This window comes from Aythya ferina (genome assembly GCF_964211825.1).
Source record: "Aythya ferina genome assembly, chromosome: W".
NCBI classification, from domain to species: Eukaryota; Metazoa; Chordata; class Aves; order Anseriformes; family Anatidae; genus Aythya; species Aythya ferina.
Window position 1 is genome coordinate 16,614,200 of NC_140313.1, and position 21,732 is coordinate 16,635,931.

At 39.4% G+C, this 21,732-nt stretch overlaps 1 protein-coding gene and 1 long non-coding RNA gene across 3 annotated transcripts in view; one reads left to right on the top strand and one right to left on the bottom strand.

The window, feature by feature from the left end:
• The window catches only part of LOC311426393, a 569,271-nt gene that overhangs the window by 131,371 nt on the left and 416,168 nt on the right, over positions 1–21,732 (bottom strand). The window lies entirely within an intron of this gene.
• Positions 1–21,732, top strand: part of LOC311426309 (protein ARK2N-like) — a 98,620-nt gene that overhangs the window by 53,541 nt on the left and 23,347 nt on the right. The window contains exons 2-3 of one of the 2 annotated variants that reach the window (XM_084502717.1): positions 2,999–3,817; positions 10,910–13,934. In XM_084502717.1, the coding sequence (XP_084358843.1) occupies positions 3,097–3,817; positions 10,910–11,364 (1,176 nt within the window). In that variant the 5' untranslated portion in view covers positions 2,999–3,096 and the 3' untranslated portion in view covers positions 11,365–13,934. Of the gene's footprint in view, positions 1–2,998; positions 3,818–10,909; positions 13,935–21,732 lie in introns of those variants that run through there. The other variant, XM_084502716.1, reaches the window with a different exon arrangement.

Sequence of the window (21,732 nt, forward strand, 5' to 3'; positions counted from 1 at the left end):
GAGGAAGGAAAAATATCTTCCCCTTTCCCCTCCACACATTGACTCCCTGATGAAAAATGGCAACAGGTATAATTGCTAATAGTTTCTGAGATACAGTTTCCAAAGTATAGAGTCATCGATGTTACTGAGTACAAATACCAAGTTAGAGTCATGATCTCACCGTCTCATAAGCCACTGTTACAACACTCAGTACCATAATGATCTGAAACCAGGGCCCGGAGAGTATAAACAACATGACAGAGAGCAAATACGGAAAATAATGTACTATAATACTCAATTTAGAAAACAGGCGCAGCAGAGTTGAGATTAAAGCAATCAGCATTATGACAAGTGACTATTAAGCAGGTCTAATACTTACACCAATTTTAGTTTAACACACTCTGGTCAGATCTGTCATTATCTCAACCTTTCGGGCCCCACGTTGGCCGCCAAAAGGACTGTCGTGGTTTAACCCGGCTGGCAGCTAAACACCACACAGCTGTTCGCTCACCCTCCCCCCTCCCTCTCTGGGACGGGGGAGAGAAATGGAAAGTGAAGTCTGTGGGTTGAGATAAAGACAGTTTAATAAGACAGGAAAATAATAATAACAATAATAATAATAACAATAAAAATAATAGTACAATGATGATAATAGTACTACTACTAATAATATGTACAAACAAGTGATGCACAATGCAATTGCTCACCACCCGCTGACCGATGCCCAGCCTAACCCCGAGCAGTCCGGCCCCCTCCCCCGGCTAGCCACCCCTATATATTGTTCAGCATGACGTCAGATGGTATGGAATACCCCTTTGGCCAGTTTGGGTCAGCTGTCCTGGGTCTGTCCCCTCCCAGCTCTTGCTGCACCCCCAGCCTGCCCGTTGGCAGGACAGAGCAAGAAGCTGAGACGTCCCTGGCTTAGTATAAGCACTGCTCTGCAACAATTAAAACATCGGGGTGTTATCAGCACTCTTCTCATCCTAAGCCAAAACACAGCATTCCACCAGCTACTAGGAAGAAAATTAACTCTGTTCTAACTGAAACCAGTACACTTGGAAGGGTATTTTTCTGTTCTAAGTGTATTACCACAGAAAAAGCTGGGAGTTGCACTAGCAGATATAGTACAAACCCCACTGTGAATGGCTTGCCAAGAGTTATATATTCATCAAATCTCTGTTTCACTTTCATGTTTCCTAGGAAAATTATTTGGTAATGTAGATTTGCAGATGATATATGTAGAAATAATGATTTTATTACAACATTGGGATGCCGTTGTCTCAAAGGTGTATTTGTCATGTGGGTTCGTTGATACTGTGCTGTGGCCTGGTAAATAAATGGTTTCTTACGTGATATTTATTACATACATTAAATTACCATCTCCAGAAGTTCTTCTTTTAAGTTGGTTTCAAGAGAATTTTTCTTAGTGCAAATATTGGAAACATTTTTCTATATATAGATTTTTTCCTTTATTTTAAACTTATTCTATTCTTTTTTGTTTCCTTTTTCGTATTTAGTATACCTAGACTTGTCACCCGTGCCTTTCTTATGTCGTCTGTTATTAACTAAGTTTTCTTTCCTTAACTGGTGTTTCCCATATTTATTTTCACAAATCCCTTGCATCATCCAGCATTTCATTCATTTGCCTGAAGGAGACACGGCCTCTATTTTAATATTTTGAAAGTGAAGTTTCAGAGTGGGTTAGGGCAGACAGCACAACCCTGAGCTTCTCACAGCATCTTCCTGAACCAGGGAAGCCTTACTCTGTACTACAGGTAGCAGCATTCACTTACAGGCAGCTTGGGATAGATGGTGAAACACAAAGGATTGTCAGAGCATAGAAAAATCTCTCTGTACCATCCATGCTCTCTTAGGCTGATCAAGTCCTATTTGCCCTTGTCTGCAAAAGTATTGTTTTAAAATAGTAAAGCTTAATATTGCTTTTCCTTACATGTCTATGCTTTTTTTGAACTGCCATAAATTTGTTGTTTTCTGTACTTCTAAACCCAACAACCATTTGTTCCGTACAATTAATCTATGAGTGAATGTAGTGACTAAGAACTTCCTTCACTTTTTTTCTTGCATTGAGTTCCAAATGAAAACTTGGGTTGAAGGCAGAGTGTGAAAAATTAAGATAAAATGATAAATGTTGTACTGCTATTTTTTTTTTATAAAATCCCTGAAGGTGCTTTAAGTACTGTTTAGTTGATAAAGTGCAAGTTATTAATCAGAAAAATAGCGCTTTTTTTTGGTTTGTTTGTTTGTTTTTTTGTACTTGTGCTGAAGCAATGCAATTTATTAAATTATAATTTAAAGTAAAATAGCGGTGTGGGTGGATGCTGTTTGTTGCTTGCAGCCCATACTATTTGATGCTGTTTTCCTGGCAGATTTAAGAGAAACTATGTCAGCCTGTAGGTTCTCATACAACCAGGACTTGTACGGGAGCCTTTCAAGGAGCACTGAATGGTGTTTTAGATGCTCCTGATACATCTTTATGCATGGCTCATGTTGGTACTGTAAGTTTGTAAATTATCATAAAAACATTAGATTATAAAGTTTGGAGCCCTGATCAACTGCAAAGAGATTTCTCATAAATATGGAAACTGAACGATGTTCTGGGCTGTCCAGGCAGATGGCTACAAGTCTGGGAGTTTTCACTCTGGCTATGTTTATAAGTGCTAAAGTTCTTCATTAAAATTTTTAAAGGTCTAGGTAAAGAAGTTTAGCATATGTTGCTTATAATGCACTGGTTTAAATCTTTATAAAGGAAAAGTTCATAAATATTTTTTGTTTTCTGATCCGTTTTGATCTAGTGAGATGAGAAATGTTCCCTGTGATTCCAGTGCTGTTTTTCATAAGCATGTAAAAGGAAGAGTAGATTGGTGTAACAGGATGAGTTCACGTGGAAAAAGTAAATGAAAAAAACAATATGGTACTGAGCAATGGTCTCTGTGATTGAAAGCAACAAATTGATTGAGTTATTTGGGTAAATGATTCTTACTATTCTGTTCTTGTGCAGGCTGCTGTGTTGCTGAAAACCATATCTAGTTGACCATATCTGATCTTCCAGACCATGTGCTCCATGCTTTGATACCAGGAGAACCTTGGTGTTCTGAAATGAAGATGGAGGCAGTGGGAAAAGCAGAAGAACTTCTCAATTCGGAAGTTCCTCTGAAGACTTCTGAGAAGCAGACCACTCCCGATGAAGACGGACCTATAGAACTGGAACCACATCCTCAGAAGGACAGTGTGCCTGCTGTGTCAGACTCTGCAGTGCTCTCTTCAATGCCTTGCTTATTGATGGAACTGAGGCGAGACTCCTTGGAGTCTCAGCTGGCATCCACGGAGAGTGATAAGCCAACGGGTGGTCGAGTTTATGAGAGTGACTCTTCTAACCACTGCATGCTTTCCCCTTCTTCCAGTGGGCATTTGGCTGACTCAGACACATTGTCTTCCACAGAAGAGAATGAGCCCTGTCAAGCTGAAGCTGCTGTTGAGGGAGACCCTTCAGGTGTGTCTGGGGCTGCAGTTGGGAGGAAATCCAGGCGATCCAGGTCCGAAAGTGAAACTTCAACAATGGCTGCCAAGAAAAACCGACAGTCTAGTGATAAGCAGAATGGTCGAGTTACCAAGGTAAAAGGTCATCGAAGCCAAAAGCACAAAGAAAGAATCCGGCTGTTAAGACAGAAGCGGGAGGCAGCTGCTCGCAAGAAGTACAACCTGCTGCAGGACAGCAGTACCAGTGATAGTGACCTGACGTGTGACTCGAGCACGAGTTCATCAGATGATGATGAAGAGGTTTCAGGGAGCAGCAAGACAATCACTGCAGAGATACCAGGTAGAGGATGTTTTTTAAACTGAACTGTAACGCATCTGACATTGCTTCTCAGCTGTCATGCTAAATTAGATGAGTGACACTTGAGAAAAAACAGGAGAACTGCAGCTCTGTAAATTTGAAGACTGCAGTATATTAACAAGATATGGGCAAATTGTAAAATCTGTTCTGAGGTTTCAGTGCACTTTTGCACACCAATAAAGCATAGAAATGGTAAATTGGAGGAAAGACTATTTTTGAATTCTGGAATTTTCAGGTCTCTTCCTTTGTAAGCTTATATGAATTCCTGTCAGTGCTGTTAAATCCCATTAGATTGTGATAATCTAATAAATACATTCTTAAGATAAGTGGCCAGCTTTGCTTTAATATATTAAGTCCACAGCTCTGCAGCTGTGTTTGAAGTAACATGGCATACCTCTTGCCTGTGTTATAGTAAGGCCCTGTTCACTATTGCACTTACACTGTGCTTTCAGCTCTCAGTTTCAGTGCATGCAAACCTACTTAGCCTTATTGTAAATTCTTGCAGATTGCTGCTGGTCACCTATTTTGGGACAGAATTATGAATTTGTTTACACAGGTGCCCAAGCTGTTTCCAAATCTAAATTTTCAGTGTTTTAGACAAAGCTGTTACTGTTTTCCTATGTCGTAAGGATCCATAATTTCTATATTTTTTAATTTTCTCACACATCCATGTTAAAAGATGGAAGGCAGCATCTTTATTAGAGAAAGAAAGATGAATTCTTTGAGTTTATTGTCAGCTGAGTCTTTGTTGTTTTATTAGCCCAAGTGCCATGGACAGGATTTTGTGTGAACTACTCTTACAGAATATTATACCATAGAACCACCATCATATGGCAATCAAAAATAAAATCACATAAAAATAAACTTTTTCGCCTGCCAATTTTTACTGGGTTACATGTCTTTTTGCCTTCTGTGCTAGAAGTTTTTTTTGAGATAAGCTTATGTAAGGCAAGAAGATTGAAAGGAAAATTGCAATAATTAATCTTAAGTTTCTGAATTAATGTTTGCTAGAATATAGTTATTTAATATATTTGCATCAGTTTTTACAAATAACTATCACTGTTCTAACTGGCTTGATGATGGTAAGTGGTTCTGCCACCAGGAGAACTGGCACTTTTCCCACATATTGCTAGGAAGCAGGTTGCACAAAGGAAGTTAATGTTTACTGGAAAGTCTGGGAAAGGCATAATCCTATATTAGTGTGCAGTAAAATTTTAATAGAGACTCTAAAATTATTTTAACTAGACCTCTAGCTTTCATAGTTCTGTGCATTTTTATTTACTATATTTACACTTTGCTGGGCAATTAAGACCTAATATAAAGCCTGTGGAAGAAAACTTTACCGGTTGTTCTCTGGATACTCAGTACCCTGAGCTGGTGGAAGGGGATGGGGAGCAGTATGTGGCCCTCACTATCCATGAAGAACTGGTTGGTGACCTGCTACGGCACTTAGATGTGCACAAGTCGATGGGGCCAGATGGGATCCACCCAAGGGTACTGAGAGAACTGGCAGAGGAGCTGGCCAAGCCACTATCCATCATTTATCAGCAGTCCTGGCTATCGGGGGAGGTCCCAGTTGACTGGCGGCTAGCAAATGTGACGCCCATCTACAAGAAGGGCCGGAGGACTGACCCGGGAAACTACAGGCCTGTCAGTTTGACCTCAGTGCCAGGGAAGCTCATGGAGCAGATCCTCCTGAGAGTCATCACGCAGCACTTGCAGGGCAAGCAGGCCATCAGGCCCAGTCAGCATGGGTTTATGAAAGGCAGGTCCTGCTTGACGAACCTGATCTCCTTCTATGACAAAGTGACGCGCTGGGTGGACGAGGGAAAGGCTGTGGATGTGGTCTACCTTGACTTCAGCAAGGCTTTTGACACCGTCTCCCACAGCATTCTCCTCAAGAAACTGGCTGCACATGGCTTGGACTGGCGCACGCTTCGTTGGGTTAGAAACTGGCTGGATAGCCGGGCCCAAAGAGTCGTGGTAAATGCAGTCAAGTCCAGTTGGAGGCCAGTCACTAGTGGCATCCCCCAGGGCTCAGTGCTAGGGCCGGTCCTCTTTAATATCTTCATCAATGATCTGGACGAGGGCATTGAGTGCACCCTCAGTAAGTTTGAAGATGACACCAAGTTAGGTGCGTGTGTCGATCTGCTTGAGGGTAGGAAGGCTCTGCAGGAGGATCTGGATAGGCTGCACCGATGGGCTGAGGTCAACTGCATGAAGTTCAACAAGGCCAAGTGCCGGGTCCTGCACCTGGGGCGCAACAACCCCAAGCAGAGCTACAGGCTGGGAGAGGAATGGTTGGAGAGCTGCCAGGCAGAGAAGGACCTGGGAGTGATGGTGGATAGTCGGCTGAATATGAGCCAGCAGTGCGCTCAGGTGGCCAAGAAGGCCAACAGCATCCTGGCTTGTATCAGGAACAGTGTGACCAGCAGGGCTAGGGAGGTGATCGTCCCCCTGTACTCGGCTCTGGTGAGGCCACACCTCGAGTACTGTGTTCAGTTTTGGGCCCCTCGCTACAAGAAGGACATCGAGGTGCTTGAGCGGGTGCAGAGAAGGGCGACGAAGCTGGTGAGGGGCCTGGAGAACAAGTCCTACGAGGAGCGGCTGAGGGAGCTGGGCTTGTTCAGCCTGGAGAAGAGGAGGCTCAGGGGCGACCTTATCGCTCTCTATAGGTACCTCAAGGGAGGCTGTAGCGAGGTGGGGGTTGGTTTGTTCTCCCACGTGCCTGGTGACAGGACGAGGGGGAATGGGCTTAAGTTGAGCCAGGGGAGTTTTAGGTTAGATGTTAGGAAGAACTTCTTCACTGAAAGGGTTGTGAGGCATTGGAACAGGCTGCCCAGGGAAGTGGTGGAGTCACCATCCCTGGAAGTCTTCAAAAGACGTTTAGATGTAGAGCTTAGGGATATGGTTTAGTGGGGACTGCTAGCGTTAGGTCAGAGGTTGGACTCGATGATCTTGAGGTCTCTTCCAACCTAGAAATTCTGTGATTCTGTGATTTCTTTCATAGAGTTTTGGACAGCTCAGCCCCTCTACTCCCAAAACAACCCACTCACCCCCAGTACAAAATCCCCCAGGGTATATTGTTTTCATTTTTTAATGAAGTTATAATGTGCCTTGTGACCCAGAAAGGTACTACCTGGTATTTTCAGATCTGCTTAGATTTCTGACTTGCAGTGCTGAGATCTGAAGGCACTCCAGGGTACTTTTCTGTGTGAATTGGCTCCTCAGTATTTGAGCTCCAGGTCTCGCCATGAGAGGTATGCATTGAAAAGGTCCCATTGTAGTGGATGGAAGAACCTGTAGATTTAATGATTATTAAACCAATGGCTGATTTTACCTGGGTTGCAAGATGTGGGAGTGCAAAACCCATCCTGGAGAACAGTGCCCTTTATTTTTGATTTGGTAGCTCCTATCACCCACCTGGCACTAAATTATGTTTAAGGCATCAAAACATTTGAGCAGTCCTTCTGGAATTAGGCACAACGTTTACCTGCCAGATTGCGGTTTTCCTTTGAACAGAAACAATGTTGGTTTGTGGGAAACAGTTTGCTAGTCCAAGGGAAAGCCATCCCCTGCAGAGATGGGACAAAGGCAGCCAAAAACGCTCCCTGTGCTTGTTGCGGACTTCACAGGTACTGGGGAGCTGCAAGTCCGGGGGCTCCCAGCACTCCCCTGCAGTGACAGATTCGTGGGCCCTCTTGTTGGGACGGGCAAAGTGCTTAGCTTAGGTTGTTTTCCTGAACAGAAAGCTGTTTTTTGTGTGCTTAGCGATATACTCTAAGCATCCTCAAAATTTAGTGAAGGAACAAATAGTTAGAAGATAATACAGGGTAACGAAGAATTGCTGGAAACATGAAAATACAGGATCAGCCTAAACCTCGTGGATGCTACTGAGAATTTTCTCACTGACTCAAGCAGTTTGGGCTCTTTATTTCATTTAATGCCATGATTTTTGAATTACTGCAGGTGAGGAATAATTTCTTATATCTTAATGATTGAGCCTCTCTGTTGGCAGTAGGGTTTTACCATGCTGTAACAAAAAAATAGATAGCATTCGCTTTGGGCATAAGAGTCCTGAAATAGGTTCTGCTAGACTTGCTGCTATTGAAAGATTTCCCTTTAAATGCTTTCAGATTTGATCATGCAAGTCAACTCTAAATGATATTGGCATGAGGACAAGTCTGGAAATCAATATTTATTTCTTTGTAAACACTTTTCTTTGGAAGAAGGAAAGGGTTTTTAAAAATACAAATATAATATTAAAAAGTCCTTTCACTGCCATTGTGTTTTCTACAACTCAAGAAGAGGTCTGAATTGAAATAGGGATGACTCATGTTTTAGGCTTTCAAAAGTCTGTTAAGTTTGAAGTACTGATCTTGAAAAGGATGTTGCAGCCCATTTGTTTAAAAAAAGAAAAAAAGGATTTTTAATACACAGAAATCTGAAGAGAGGAGCATGATGCGTGTGAGAGACTCTGAGCCAGTTTACTTCCTCCTGAGGTTATTGCACAGACCTTGGCTGAAGCATCTTGCAAGGGGTGAATTTTGTTGGAGGAACACAGAATGCCAAATTTTAGAATAGGGAAAATTCTGAGTGATTTGCAGTCAGCTCTCCCTTTGGAAGGGCAGGGTGGCATAATGCCTAGGTGTCATCCACCAATGCTGATTACAGTGAAGATGCAGCATGTCTTCTTAACTGTTATGGTGTTTGATTTCCTAAATTAAATGACTTTGGATGTGGTCATTATTTGGGTAGTACTTAACAGATACCATAAGGAGGCAACGGGGATTTCATAGGTGCTGTTCTGCAGGTGATGCTGTCTTGGTGTAACTTCTAAAACTGTAGAGCTGCAAGCTTTCAGTTAGCAAGGGGACCAATTTGATAAATGCTAGCTTTTAATATAATAGAAATGAATTTTTGGACTTATTTTTTTAAACACCAAAAACCACCAGTAAATGACAATTGAGTAAGACATGTTATAAGTAGTAGAACTGCAAGGGAAGCCTTTGAAGTAGATTGATTTGCTGCTACTGTAAATTGTAGATATACTATGAATGATGCCTTTTTTAAAATGACATTGCAGGGTAATGTATATTTCAGTACATAGTCTCTTTAGTTTACAAAACAGTTTTGTCAGCTTTGACTGTGCTAATTTTTCTTAACTTTAAAAGCCTGGTTATATTGTATCTCACATATCACTGTCAGTAGTGTTTTTTATTTAAATTGCAGTTAAAACTTTAAAACTCTTATATTTGTGGAAGTCAGACTGCTGTTTAGTCCTTTCATCTTGGGATAAGATCCCTGACTAAAGAAGAGTAAATAGAACCATGTTGGGTATTCAACACTAGGAGTATGTGAACAGAAATAATACTTTTTTTCAGGGGGGAAAAATACATTGAATATTCAAAAGGAACCGCTTTTTAGGAAAAAGGTACTATTTTACTTAATTATTTTTAGTTAAATACCATCAAAGAGATAGAAGGTAGTTACTATAAAGTGATTTATTTTTGGGCAGTGGACCTGAATGATGAATTTCCAGACTGTCTGATAGAGAAGACTTCAAAAGTAGGGTTTTTAATAGAAAGTCTTTGTCCCTCAACTGGTAGCATTGCTACTGCTTGAAAGTAAGAAGAGAGTAATCCCAGGCTTTGTTTAGCTGTTACTGAATGTCTTAGGTATACCTCATTTAAATAGGTCCTAAAAAGAATGTATGAAGTGATACTGTAATTTTGTATGCTCAGTGGAATCCAATTAAAGAGTGAGTGCCTTATGCTTTTATTAGTAAGTATGCTTAGGTTGTGCAATGATTTCTCTCATTCTTAAGATATTTTCTGTTATTCTTAAGCTAGAGAATCCCACAAGTTTCGTGTTTACATACTAAATTGTGAGTTTATATAGCTGCTTTGTGTAGTTTGTGATGCTTGTCTCGTGGAGTTACCTTAGGTGATGTTCCTGTGTTAGGACAGCATGCACACGTTGGTTATTACTTCTCAAACAGGTGCAAAGCCTGACCTTCTAGGAGTTCTGATGCTTCCTAGAGGATTCCCAAGAGAACTTTAAACTTAAAAATACAGATACCACTGCCTTCTCTTGTTAACAAGCAGAGTAAGATACATGGCCTTGTCTTCTTGCTGATAAAGTTCTTCCTGAAAATCCCAAAGTCACGTTAATCATCATTTTGATGGATGGATGGAAGGAGAAAAATCTCCTTCCAGCTATGCCCATCCTGTTTTTAGCACTGGCTAGAAGGAGTAACGTGAGAAATGCCACATGGCCAGCCGCTGGCTCTGGAGGTTAAGGGCACACTTGCAGTCTGCTATGTGTGCTGCTGGCATAAGCATTGTCACGCTGACCTGATCTGTGGGTTATTCCTCTGATGGAGCTGGGTTTTGCTATCAGACCTAACAAAAGCTGCTTTCACCTCATGTATTAGCACAGTGTCCGTGTATCTTTTTGTGCTCGTGTCTATGTGTTTGTGTCGTGCGTGTATTCTCTTCGTTGGTGCGCAGTGATTTTTCCAAAGTTAAACCAAGAGCGGTAAGATCTGGGCTTGGCTGCTTTAGAATCTGTAGTCACTGCTTCAGCTGTTTTCTCTGTTATTTGTGTACGATTATGTCTATTATAAAAGGGTTCGAGTAGCTAAGTAAAATGCATATAATTATTCAGTTTTATCATTTAAACAGTGGCATCTTGGACCACAGCTTAAGAGAAGTAAGCCTCTTGTTGTATGATGTTTCAGATTCCTTCAGTTGAATTCAAAACTGAAATTGCAAGGGAATTGGGCTAATTTGATTTATAAAACAAATGAGACCTTTGTGACAGAGTTGTCTGAGAATTCTAGAATAAAAATAATTTTGAAGCCAAAATTTATGATAACTTCAGTGAGTGTAAAATATTGCTTATTTTAACATTAATACTGTTGGTTGATTCAATATTTGCTAATTCCTCCCCGATGTCATATCCAAGGGACACAATTAGAAAAGTTTATTTTCCTGAGTTAACATGCCTTAATAAACAATATTATGTTCTTACTTAATGATGTCTTATCAAATGGCCTCAATGTCTTTAAAGCTGGCTTCAGTCGTGCTGGGGGATCTGGAGGAGCGACCAGGGAAATTCCAGGATTGCTTGACAGGGGCACCGTATGGGATAGGAACTGCATAGGCAATGTCCTGGAAGAGGCCATGAACTGCTTTGCCGAGATGCAGAGGCAGACAGAGGAGAAATTTCGCATGTGGATAGAAAAGCTAACCCGTCTTGACACAGATGAAGAAAGCAAGCAACAACTGGAGCCCAGAGAACCTAAAATGCAACTAGTTGGCCAAAGAGTCCCCCCTACCACACAGTCAGGGACATTCATACAGATGCCTGATAGCCAAGTACTTCCACAGCAGTCGTTTAATTATTACATGGGCTATCAAAATGTTGATGCTATGTTAGAGTTTCCAGCGACTTTTAATAACAATTTTCCAGCTATGTTTCCAGAGAATGGGAATATTGCGGAGCCTGATCTGAATCAATCATAAACTTAAATATATATATATATCTCCTATCTTTGCAATCTTGATGTTACTTTGGATTATGCTAAAAACAAGGTTTGCTTTTCTCTTCATATATCTTTGTTTTGTTTTTCTCTTCTGGATTTGATTACCATGGTATCTTTTTTAATTTATAGAGAATATATATGTAGTTAAAAAAAAATATATATATATATACACCCATGTGCATGTGCCAGCACACACATAAAATACCTTCAAAGGGAGGAGGGAGTGGGAAACACTGTAGGCTTTCATCACCTGACTTGGGAAAATATAACTTAGAATCCTTGTTTAAATACCCCAAAAGGTATTTAAGAGCTATGTTTGTTACAACAGGAACATTTAGACTACTCATCCAAATGTTCTTTTTGCATGTTAAAACATTTATATAAGGAAATAAGTTTTATATTTAAAGATGTACCCTAGAGATCCAGACAAGATACAGACCCATAACTTTCCCTTAACTCTCTGTTCGTTCCCAAGTTCTGCAGCTTGAACATGGCACACATTAGTTTTTCTTCTTCCTTTTTAGGTAGAAGTAATAAATGAACTTGTCCTAAAGATTTAGCTATATATAACCAATGTGCACAACTGATTATTTTTTTTGTCTCCCATTTAGTAGTTCATTTTCTGTCCAGAGTTCTTATTAATGTCACTGCTGTCTTGCATATGGCATATTTATGGAAGCATCTGTCTTACACTGTGTGCACAAATAAGCACATGTATACATATATATGTATTTAGTTTGGGTGGAAATCATCTCCTCTAATTTTAGATGTCTAGTTTGCTGTTCTGGAGATCTCTGGAAAGAGAAGAACCTATAGAGGATATCTCCTGGTGGTGTCTTTCTCTTCCATCAGTTGTCCGAACTCCCCTTCTAAATAGTTTAGGTGAGATAACTTTAGCTAAAGTTAGGCGAGATCAATCACACCCAGAGGACATGTGTGCGCATGCATGATCTGTGCATACAAAGCACTGCTGCTTCCTTATATATATATGATCAAACTGCATCCTTTGTGCTGGGATAAAAATAGTGGTGTCAGTCCTAAAATAAGCAGCCATCGCTGGATGGATTGATTCTTTGCACAGAAATTCAAACAAAGGTTTGACAGGCAGATTAGCAAGCACTGTGGTGGTCAGGAGGTATGGTTTGCTGCTCTTCGTCAGACAGCGAGAGCTTCTGAACCACATTGGAATGCCGCTGAAATCATTATTTACTCGTGACTGGGAATGCCAGAGCATTAATTTCATTTAAATAATGCAAGAACTTGCTATTGTGTGGATTTTTTTTATACTGATAGTTATCCTGAATAGGCAGGCTTGACACTGTGATGTTTATAAAGTAGAATTAATTTAAAATGTATATTAGAAACCTCTATTTAATTCTTACTATTGCTACTACGCACAGGGATTTTTGTTCACCCCTCCAGTAAGGCCTTTCTTCGTGTTAAGTAACTTCTCCATAGCTACCAAAAATGTATACTTCTCATCAGCTAGAACTTGTTAAAAGTTTCTAATGCAAATAAAATCAAAATTTTAATAATGGAAATTGAAATTCTTTGCATAGGCATAGTTTAAGTAGAGAACACTATAGGTATCTTTTGGCTCTGCTATTTTGTCTTTTAAACATTGGTCACTTCTGTTTTTTTCTAATTATTTTAGTCAAATTCATTCTCTTTCTTTTGGAAGTAACCACTGTATCTTCTGTAGGTCTAACTTCTTCCTTCCTGAAGTCAGTGGGAGATTTTCCATCAATTTGTGGCTTTTAGATCAAACCTGTAACAGGAATTCAAGAAATGTTTTTATTCTCGGTATAATACTATCGCTGGTGTTTTAACATTATTCTTGGCCGAGACTTTTTTCTTTTTCTTTTTAATTTGTGATGCCTTCATTAAAGAAAAAGGTTAGAGAGCTGTGTTATTTTCAGAGTAACTGTTTGGAAGACTATACAGGATAAAATTTTTAAGAACTGGAATAAAATCTATACTGATCATATCAACTTCATGCTTAATTTTGATGAAAAGATTTTGATATGCAGTTACAAGATGACTCCCTCATCTGAATTTGTCTGTATTTTTAACTTAACTGTAAGTAAACTTTAAATGAGTTATGTTTAATTAGAAATTAATAAACTTATCTTCTTAAAATTTAAGGTCATTCAGGAAAGATAATTTGCTGATCTGAAAAAAAAATCCTTCTGTTGTTCATAGATTTGATATATATACCTTGATGATAAGAGCAGCATATTTTAAAGCATGACAACTTTACAAAGCCTTCCCATGCATGCAGAAGCAGCTTTTTGCAGTGACTGGTTTCTTTTAATGTGTAGGCATCACTTAACTCAGTATGTCTGTAAGCATGCTCTTAGCCTTTTTCTATAAAACAGTTTATATGGAGCAATTAGGTATTTCAAAACAAATTGTGTAAGGGGATCAGTTGAGCTTATTTTTCTCTCAGACTTAAACTGACTTTTATGTACTGATCTCATAAATGGATTATAACTTTGGGGATCTAGCCAGTGAAATTTCTGCCAACCTTCAATGTCTTGGTTAGGTAATCTTAGGTAATCTTTCTTTTTTTTTTTTTTTTTTTTTTTTTCTTTAAAAACAAAACAATAACAAAGCAGAATTGAAATAATTTAGCGAATTAATAGATAATTTGCATTTGGTTACTGTAGGTAAAAAAAAAATCTCCAACACTTGTATCCATTATTATTTTATTTTTTTAATGCAAACAACTATACATGTGAAAGAACAAGCAGACAATTAAAGTTGTAATAATATTAGGGTCAGTTTATTGAAAGGCATCCAGAAGGTTGAGGGGATAGTTTATCTGAGATGTACTTTGAACTCATTTTCCCCATGAAAGCTGCCTAGTGTTAAGAATACAGCCGTTGCTCTTGCATAGGCAAATGATTTTGGAAATGGTAAATATGTTGTTTGCTCGCTCCTTTCACATGCCCCAAAGCTGGAGTCAGAGCTTCAGCTGTTGTAACTCGGCTCCTGTGAGGTGGAAATATGTGTCGTCGGACATGGGTGAATATCTGCTCCCTTGGCGTGTGTCCCCTGTGTGGGAGTATGCATCTCCTTCCAGATGACAGGGGACCCCCACGGTTTTTGTTCAGGGTTCTGTGACCCCCCTGAGGATGGCAGTTGCAGGTTCAGCAGGAGCATCCGAGTACTTTGTAGCGTGGGTTTGAGGGATGCAGCGTGCTGCAGGCAGGCAGCCTCCTGACACCGTGCTGCAAGGAGTCTGGACTTCACAGGTGTCTCCTTGAGCAGACAGACTTCTGGGCTTCTGATAGGTAACTTCAGAGATTTTTATTTCCTGGAAAAATTGAAGTATTTTTGCTGTAGTATCTGACTACAGTTGAGTTTGCCCTGGTTTTCATTATAAGTTCATTTTCAAAGGGCTTTGACTAGAAACTTTCAGGGAGTTAGAATTTCTTCAGCTGAAATTTTAACATAGATTTTAATCTCATCCATTTAATACTGCATTAAAGTAGTCCAGCCTTATTTAACTGTATCAAGAGGAAACTCTTTTACTTTTGAACCTGGAGATAGATTTTTGAATGTATGTTTTTGCTCACATCTCAAAAAATTGCTTCAAAACAATTGATTTTAACACATAGAGGAGAAATCAGTAGGACTTTTTGCACAGGTATGGAGAATCACAGATGATGATTTGAAGTTTGTATAATTTTCCTAAGATTTATACTTCAGAAAGGATTAAAGACACATTCTGATTTCTTAAGTAAATAATTACTTGTGGTCTTATGGTTTTGAAAGAATAGATGTGTCAGGTCAGATCAGCTGGTGTAGACTGGGATAACTCCCATGTAAATGGTGCCAATGTAAACCCAACTGGCCTGTTCAGATTTCTACATTGCCATTTTTAATATTGAATTATGTTTTCAATGTGGCAAAAGTTTCTGCATGGGAGTAATTGAACACCCGTTCAATTGACCACAGTCAGGATTTAGTAGGAGGCAAAACACAGCTACTTCATTAATGTTTTTATAAAGGTGCAAATGAGTCTTTATAGAAAGGCTTAACTGAAATGTCACGAAATGTCAAACTGCCGATTCGATGAATGAAACATTACAGGATCTGCTCCTAGGGTGGGACCCAACGCAGAAGCCCCTGGAGGTCTGGGGGGCTGAGCACTCATGCCCCTTCTGCCCTTGAGAGGGCTTTGAGAGCTACAGGCAATCCCCAAGTTTGGCACATATTGTTTTAGCTGAGAGTCAGGGTCTTTACTTCACATGCTTCTAACAAAGTAAGTGAATTTTCAGGGTTTATTTAGGGGGAAAAAAATCAAGTAGCACACAGCATAAAACAAATTCAAGTCAAGGCAGTGAGCCTTAAAACAGTCTATTGGAAAAGTAACTAAATGGGAAAAAAAAAAGCCAAAAAATATATAAATAAAATCCTAGACCTTTCAGGTATACTGATTTTTGTTATTTCTAACAACATTAGAACAAAATAATTCAGGTAGAAATATGCATCTGTTTATTATTTATTTATTTTTAAGTTCACGGTGTCTTTTTAGTGTTCGTGCAGGATTGTTTGGTTATTTTGTCAGAGCTGCTAAAGTTAAGACTGGAGGACCAATCTTAACTTAAATGGGCTGGGATTAGGTTGGGCAGTTATTTTGCCAATCGAAACATATTATCACTGCATTTTCTTGTTAATATATATTTTTTCTTTCTGTATCACATACTATAAATGTCTTTAAGTGCTATCTCAAGGGCATTAGAAATTAAATCCTAGCCCTATTAAAACCAGTAGAAAACCTCTACTAATTTCAATGGAGCTGGCATTTCACTTAATTAAAATGAACTTTCTGCAGGTTTTGGTCAGAGACTACATTAAGGGGACTCTTTGCCTGATAAAAGTGTGTAAATGGGGCTCCCTGAGCTGATGTTTGTTTTTTAAAACGATCAAGGTCTGCACTGTGACCACTGCAGCTGTGTTTGGAAGCATTAGAAAAAACGCGCTGTACAATTAGTACTGTAGAAGCTAAATACTCAGGCTGATTGATGAAGATGGACAGTACTTTGCAAAACATGCCGCTAGAAACCGGTTTTTCTCACAAATTTTATTAATCTCATGGTGCTGGATCAGCAAAGCGAAGGCACATGGAGGACAAGATTAAATTAAAACCAATTTTGAGCACTCTCTTAAATCTCAAACTGATGGAGCAGGGGTTAGTCCAGACCATCAGGAGTTTCGCATCGTCTCATCAAGCCTGTAGCAGCTCATCGTGGGAGGATGCAGCTCGGGCTCACAAAAACGTGATGCTTCTGGTGGGGTGAGCCTGCCCTCGTTTGTCTGCCTTTCACTAATGTAAGTTGTGCCTCCACAGGAGACTTTGGTCATAGCTCTGTGTGATGCTTTCAGTTCCCTCCTGATACACCTTTCCCAAGTAAAACTGGGGAAGAGATCTGGCTAATGTGTCTGCTTCCACAATTAAGCAGTCATTAAGTAGCACCAGCGACAGTGAGTCCTGTTGTGCAACAGACATTGTGCATTTCCTCCTGTTCTCAGTGCACAACCATGCTTCATGTGCCTTTGCTTAATGCACATTGAAAATAACTATTGTGTCTCTCTGTATAATTTGGTGAAAAAAATCTAAGATATTTTCCATCAGACCATCAAAAAGCCTGAAAGAATGAATGATGATCAGCAAGACTTGAATTTTTAAGATCTCTTCTGGTGTGATATATTATAAATGATTCAGTCTGAGAAAAGATGCTCATTTGATTATGTTAGTTTCTATTATTTTATTATCATTATGTATATATTTTTTTAAAAAAAAAAGCTGTACTGTGTGAAATGAATGAAACTGTGAGGAAAATGGATTAATCAATTTTTTTTGTTGTTCACTTTATGATTTTAGGCAGAATGTTGTTACACCACTATTGTTTTTATTGTATTTATCATGTATTCTTTGCCTAACCCTGTAAATTTTGAAATGTAACTACTGTAACCTGGAATAAATAAATAAACATAAATAGTAATGAAGTGTTTCATGTTGCTAAACAACATAAAAAAGCAAAGGTCTCCTGCCCCCCACCCTCCTTTGGGAACGTTTTAGAGTTCAGATCATTTATGCCATCTGAACCGAGCCTAGTTTAGCTGTAGCTCTGGATCATGTCTTAAATAATAGCAGGTTTGTATTGTTTATCTACAACAAAAAAAGTGGTTGCTTCAACCTGTAGTCATACATGAAGACATCCTGTTTAGGTGGAAGTTACTGATTTATCTACTATAAAACTATTTCAGCAAGTTACTGGGGATGCAATCCTCTAGATCTTAGTTTTTGGCACCCAAAATTTGTTTGCGTTGATTAGCGTAATGATTATCTGAGCGATTATTTATGTGGTTATTAAAGTCCATGCTATGTTTCGCTTAATCTTGAAGTCAGTTCTCTCTTAAATTTGTGCGAGGTGTAAATGAAGGGTGTTCTTGTTTTTTTTTTATTCTTTTAAAATATTTCAGTAGTCATTTTTACTATATAAAAACAATAATTTAATTCAGAGTACTGGGATGGGCATAAAACAGAGCAATGCCTTTATTCCTAAAGAAGACCAAGAGCTGAGTCCTCCATGGCTCTTTAGGCCCACGAGTACCTGGGTGTTGCCTACACAGTGTGTTGCCTTTTCAGCTTTTGCATGTTTCAAGAAAACATTCCCAAATGCTATTTTTAAACTCCTCCATAATTTCCCAGTTAAAAATAGCTCGGTAATTTGAGGGGAGTGTTGTTTTCAGTTCAGCTCAGCTCCCCTGCTTGTTAGCCTTGAGCAAGCTGCAAATCTCTGTGTGCCTCAGTTTCCCCCACAGGCAAAAGGAGATTAATAACCACCTCGCTGAGATCACTAATGGAAAGCTTTGTTAAGAACAAAGCGCTGCAATTACTATTGCTGTTGTTATTGTACACGTCTGTGCATCTGAGAGCTTATGGTGCTGCTCACACATAAATGAGGCTCCATGTCTCCAGACACCATTGGCTCCAGAGGGCAGCTCCAACCACCAGAATTAGGCTTTGAATTTTGGATTGACTTCAGCCAGGGTAGTCCTCTGGAGCCTTCAGTCTTTTTCCTTTACTTGGAGGGAATTTAAGCGCATAAAGTACTCAGCATAAGTCCCGTCCCTAGGGCTGGAGCTGATCTTTCCGGGCAGTTTTAGTGCCGGAGATGGGTGCCCTGCCGGTGCTGGACTGAACCCCACGTGCTGGGGAGGCCAGGAGGGAGGGAGATGATGCCGGGGGCTGCGATGTGAGCCCCTATCCTTCTCAGCCTGCCTTTCCCCCAAAGTCCCCCTCTCTGGCTGCAGAGGGAGGGCATTTGGGCAGCGAGCTGGGTCTCCGTGCCTAAATTTATGAAAGCTGAAGAGGGAGAATGACTTGAAGGAGTAAATTCCCCATTCAGGTTGTGCTAGCTTTCCCTTTGTTTCACAACCAAAGTGACCACCAGGTACATTGTGCATTGGTAAGCAGCTGCTTCAGCACAAAGGTAAGGAATGGTGCTTCTAGGGTTGCTGCTTTTAACCCACAGCTGGATTTTTACACTTGGTTCCCCCTTTTTTCTTGTGCTGCTGTTCTTGTGAGTTGGGGGATAAAAGATGTGGCTCTGTGAAAAGCATGGCAGTGGCTAGCAAATAGGAACTGACTGAATTTGCTGCATTGCAAATTAAGCTTGTTTTGTGTGGACCTGGATTTTTGTGCATGTGGCTTTTAAGTCGGTTGTCCTTAGTGGAGTTAGCTTTGATGGGCTCTGTAAATCGAGGGAAAATTGGATGCTTGGAAGCGTTGTCCCTGTGATGACCTCTGCCTCCAGATTCTTTAAAAAAATAATAAAAAAAACCCCTTGCAGTCTTTCCCTCCCCCTGTTAACATTAAGTGTATTTTGCTGCTGGTACTTATTAACTTTCAGCCTTGTCTTTTTGAAGCATTTAGTGCTTTAGTAATAAATTAAACCCAGTAAATAAATTATCACCAGTGAAATGTAAGACTTCCAACTACCTTGGGTTCTCAGAAGATGTAATTTTTCCTAAAGACATTGTTTAAATTACTGAGTAGGGAACCTCCTAATTGTGCTACGTTAAATTGTGATCCTGCCATGGTTTTGTTTTGGTGTCTCTTTTTCTCCTTCGAAATCCCTTTACAGTCAATTACTGCAAGGAGCAGCTCTATCACAAAGACAAGCCGATAAGAGTTGTGACTGTGGTTTTAGTTGATCCTTTTCATCGTGAAAGCCTTTTTCAGTCCTTATTTCCTAGCTGAAGCCAGTTGTCTTTATTTCTCAGTACCCCGCAGTCACTTTGCATCACGCCCTCAGTTGGTCATGTCGCACTGTGCCCAAGCTTAATCCCTCCTGCCCCATTCGCCTGCTATTGAACAGGAAATGGGTTTTGGGGGCTGGAGCTATTTTAGAGGATTTTTTGATATACATCTACTGCAACTTTCATCTAGTTGTCATCTATGTCTGTTTTTTGTTTGTTTGTTTGTTTGTTTTAAACACATGTGAGCATTTCTTGCTTGTTTCTTCTTTTATTCATGCTGAGAATCCTAGGACTTGTTACCTTGGCCGTGTTGGCCGCTTACTGGTGATAGGTACATTTGGATTTCCTTTCCAAATCTGGTTTTGAAAGGCAACGCTGAGAAAAGCACAGAGACCTCTGCTGTGCTTGCTTTGTAAACAGTCAGCTTGTTTTTTCCAGACCTTTAAATTGGTGGCTGTTACGCTGACAACTATAATTACAGTATGTAAATTATATTGAAAATATTGTTGTCTGTTTGATGTATACTAAATTTAAGCTAAGTTATAAGGTGTGCTGTTTGGAAGTGTGGAAGATACAAGAGTGGAGCTACAGATAACAAGTTTATGCTTGTATTTCCTACTGATGAAGACTTTCACACAAGTTATTTCTATGGGTAGGTGATGAGAATCACTCTGCATGTATATACATTTATTATACATTTTTGCATGATTATACATGTAGGAGTGGTACAATTTTGACTTGAGACTATTGGTGCCTTCTGTCCAAATACAATTTTACTTGTGTAAACACGTCTATCTAAATCAAATATTGCTGCTTCTTTTGGAAACCTTAGCAAGCAGCTAAAGAAACAAATACCTGAATGAATAGTACACAGCTCCTGAAATTTTAGATAACCTATTGTAAAAATGGTCAAACAGTCAATATTGTACTTGACCCTCGTATCTTCTGCACTCAACTGTTTATTTTTATAGATCACGTTATATATGTTCATGCTGAACTCTGATGATAAGACTGAAAGAAAACATTCCTCTTGTAATTCAGTCCACTTGTAACTTCTGCATGTAGTTAAATCATCAGCTTGCACAAATAATTAACTGAACATCAGCCAGCTTAATTTTGAACTTGGAGTGCCATTATTTTGCAATTGCCTTTTCAAAAGCAAAAGATTGCCTTTCAGTTAATTATCAGGATTTCTTTTCTAGTCATAATCATCAGTGTTTCATGTTGTGAACAATTTGGTCTTAAATACATTGGCATTTAACTACTCATTTATTTTTGTTGGGTCTGTTTTAAGTTTGTAATATAACGTTGTTTTATGAAATTGTTGTTTTGGAGGCAGGTCTGATCTCAAATATTTTGTGAATTTCTTCATACCTTGTTGCAAAACTGATCTTTAGTACAACTTAAGCAATATGGTCACTCTAATGAAGTGCATTGCTAATCCCAGAACAGGCATTTCTTAGGATATTGTGTTGAATTATGTTTCAGGGACCGAGTCACACAAGCAAACCTGAGTAGAAACAGCTTTTCAGAGACCTAGAAACTTTTAGCTCATTGCATTCTTTGTCTTCAACAATAGACCTTGGTTACTTCTCAATGAGACCAATCTTTCCTGAAACTTTTTTTTTTTATTATTATTCTTTGTGAATTTTAAAAATTTCTTCAGTCATTCAGTAACTCTGAAGGTCCTGTCTTTCTGAACACGTTATTAGTGTCCCATATGACTGATACATCATGCTATGAAAAAGTCCCTCAGACATTCAGCTGCCAGCATTCCTTTGAAGCTGTTCAGTTGCATGAGGAAAGCAGCTGAGCTTTGGCCATTTTTCCATTTTGTACTGTTTTCTGTGGCTAAAGTCTTAGCCCAAACCAAGTCTTCATTCTGGCACTTGAATGAGAACTCCAAGCACTTTCACCCACTCTGAATCAATAAGCTGTAGTTACTAGCTGAGACAAGGTATTTGAATTAAAATGTGCATCCTTTCAGTGTAACGATATTTAGCTATTCTCTCTTTACTTCCAAATTAATCCTTATCTTGAATTTGAGGTTTCTGTGAGCCTCTTCTGTTCC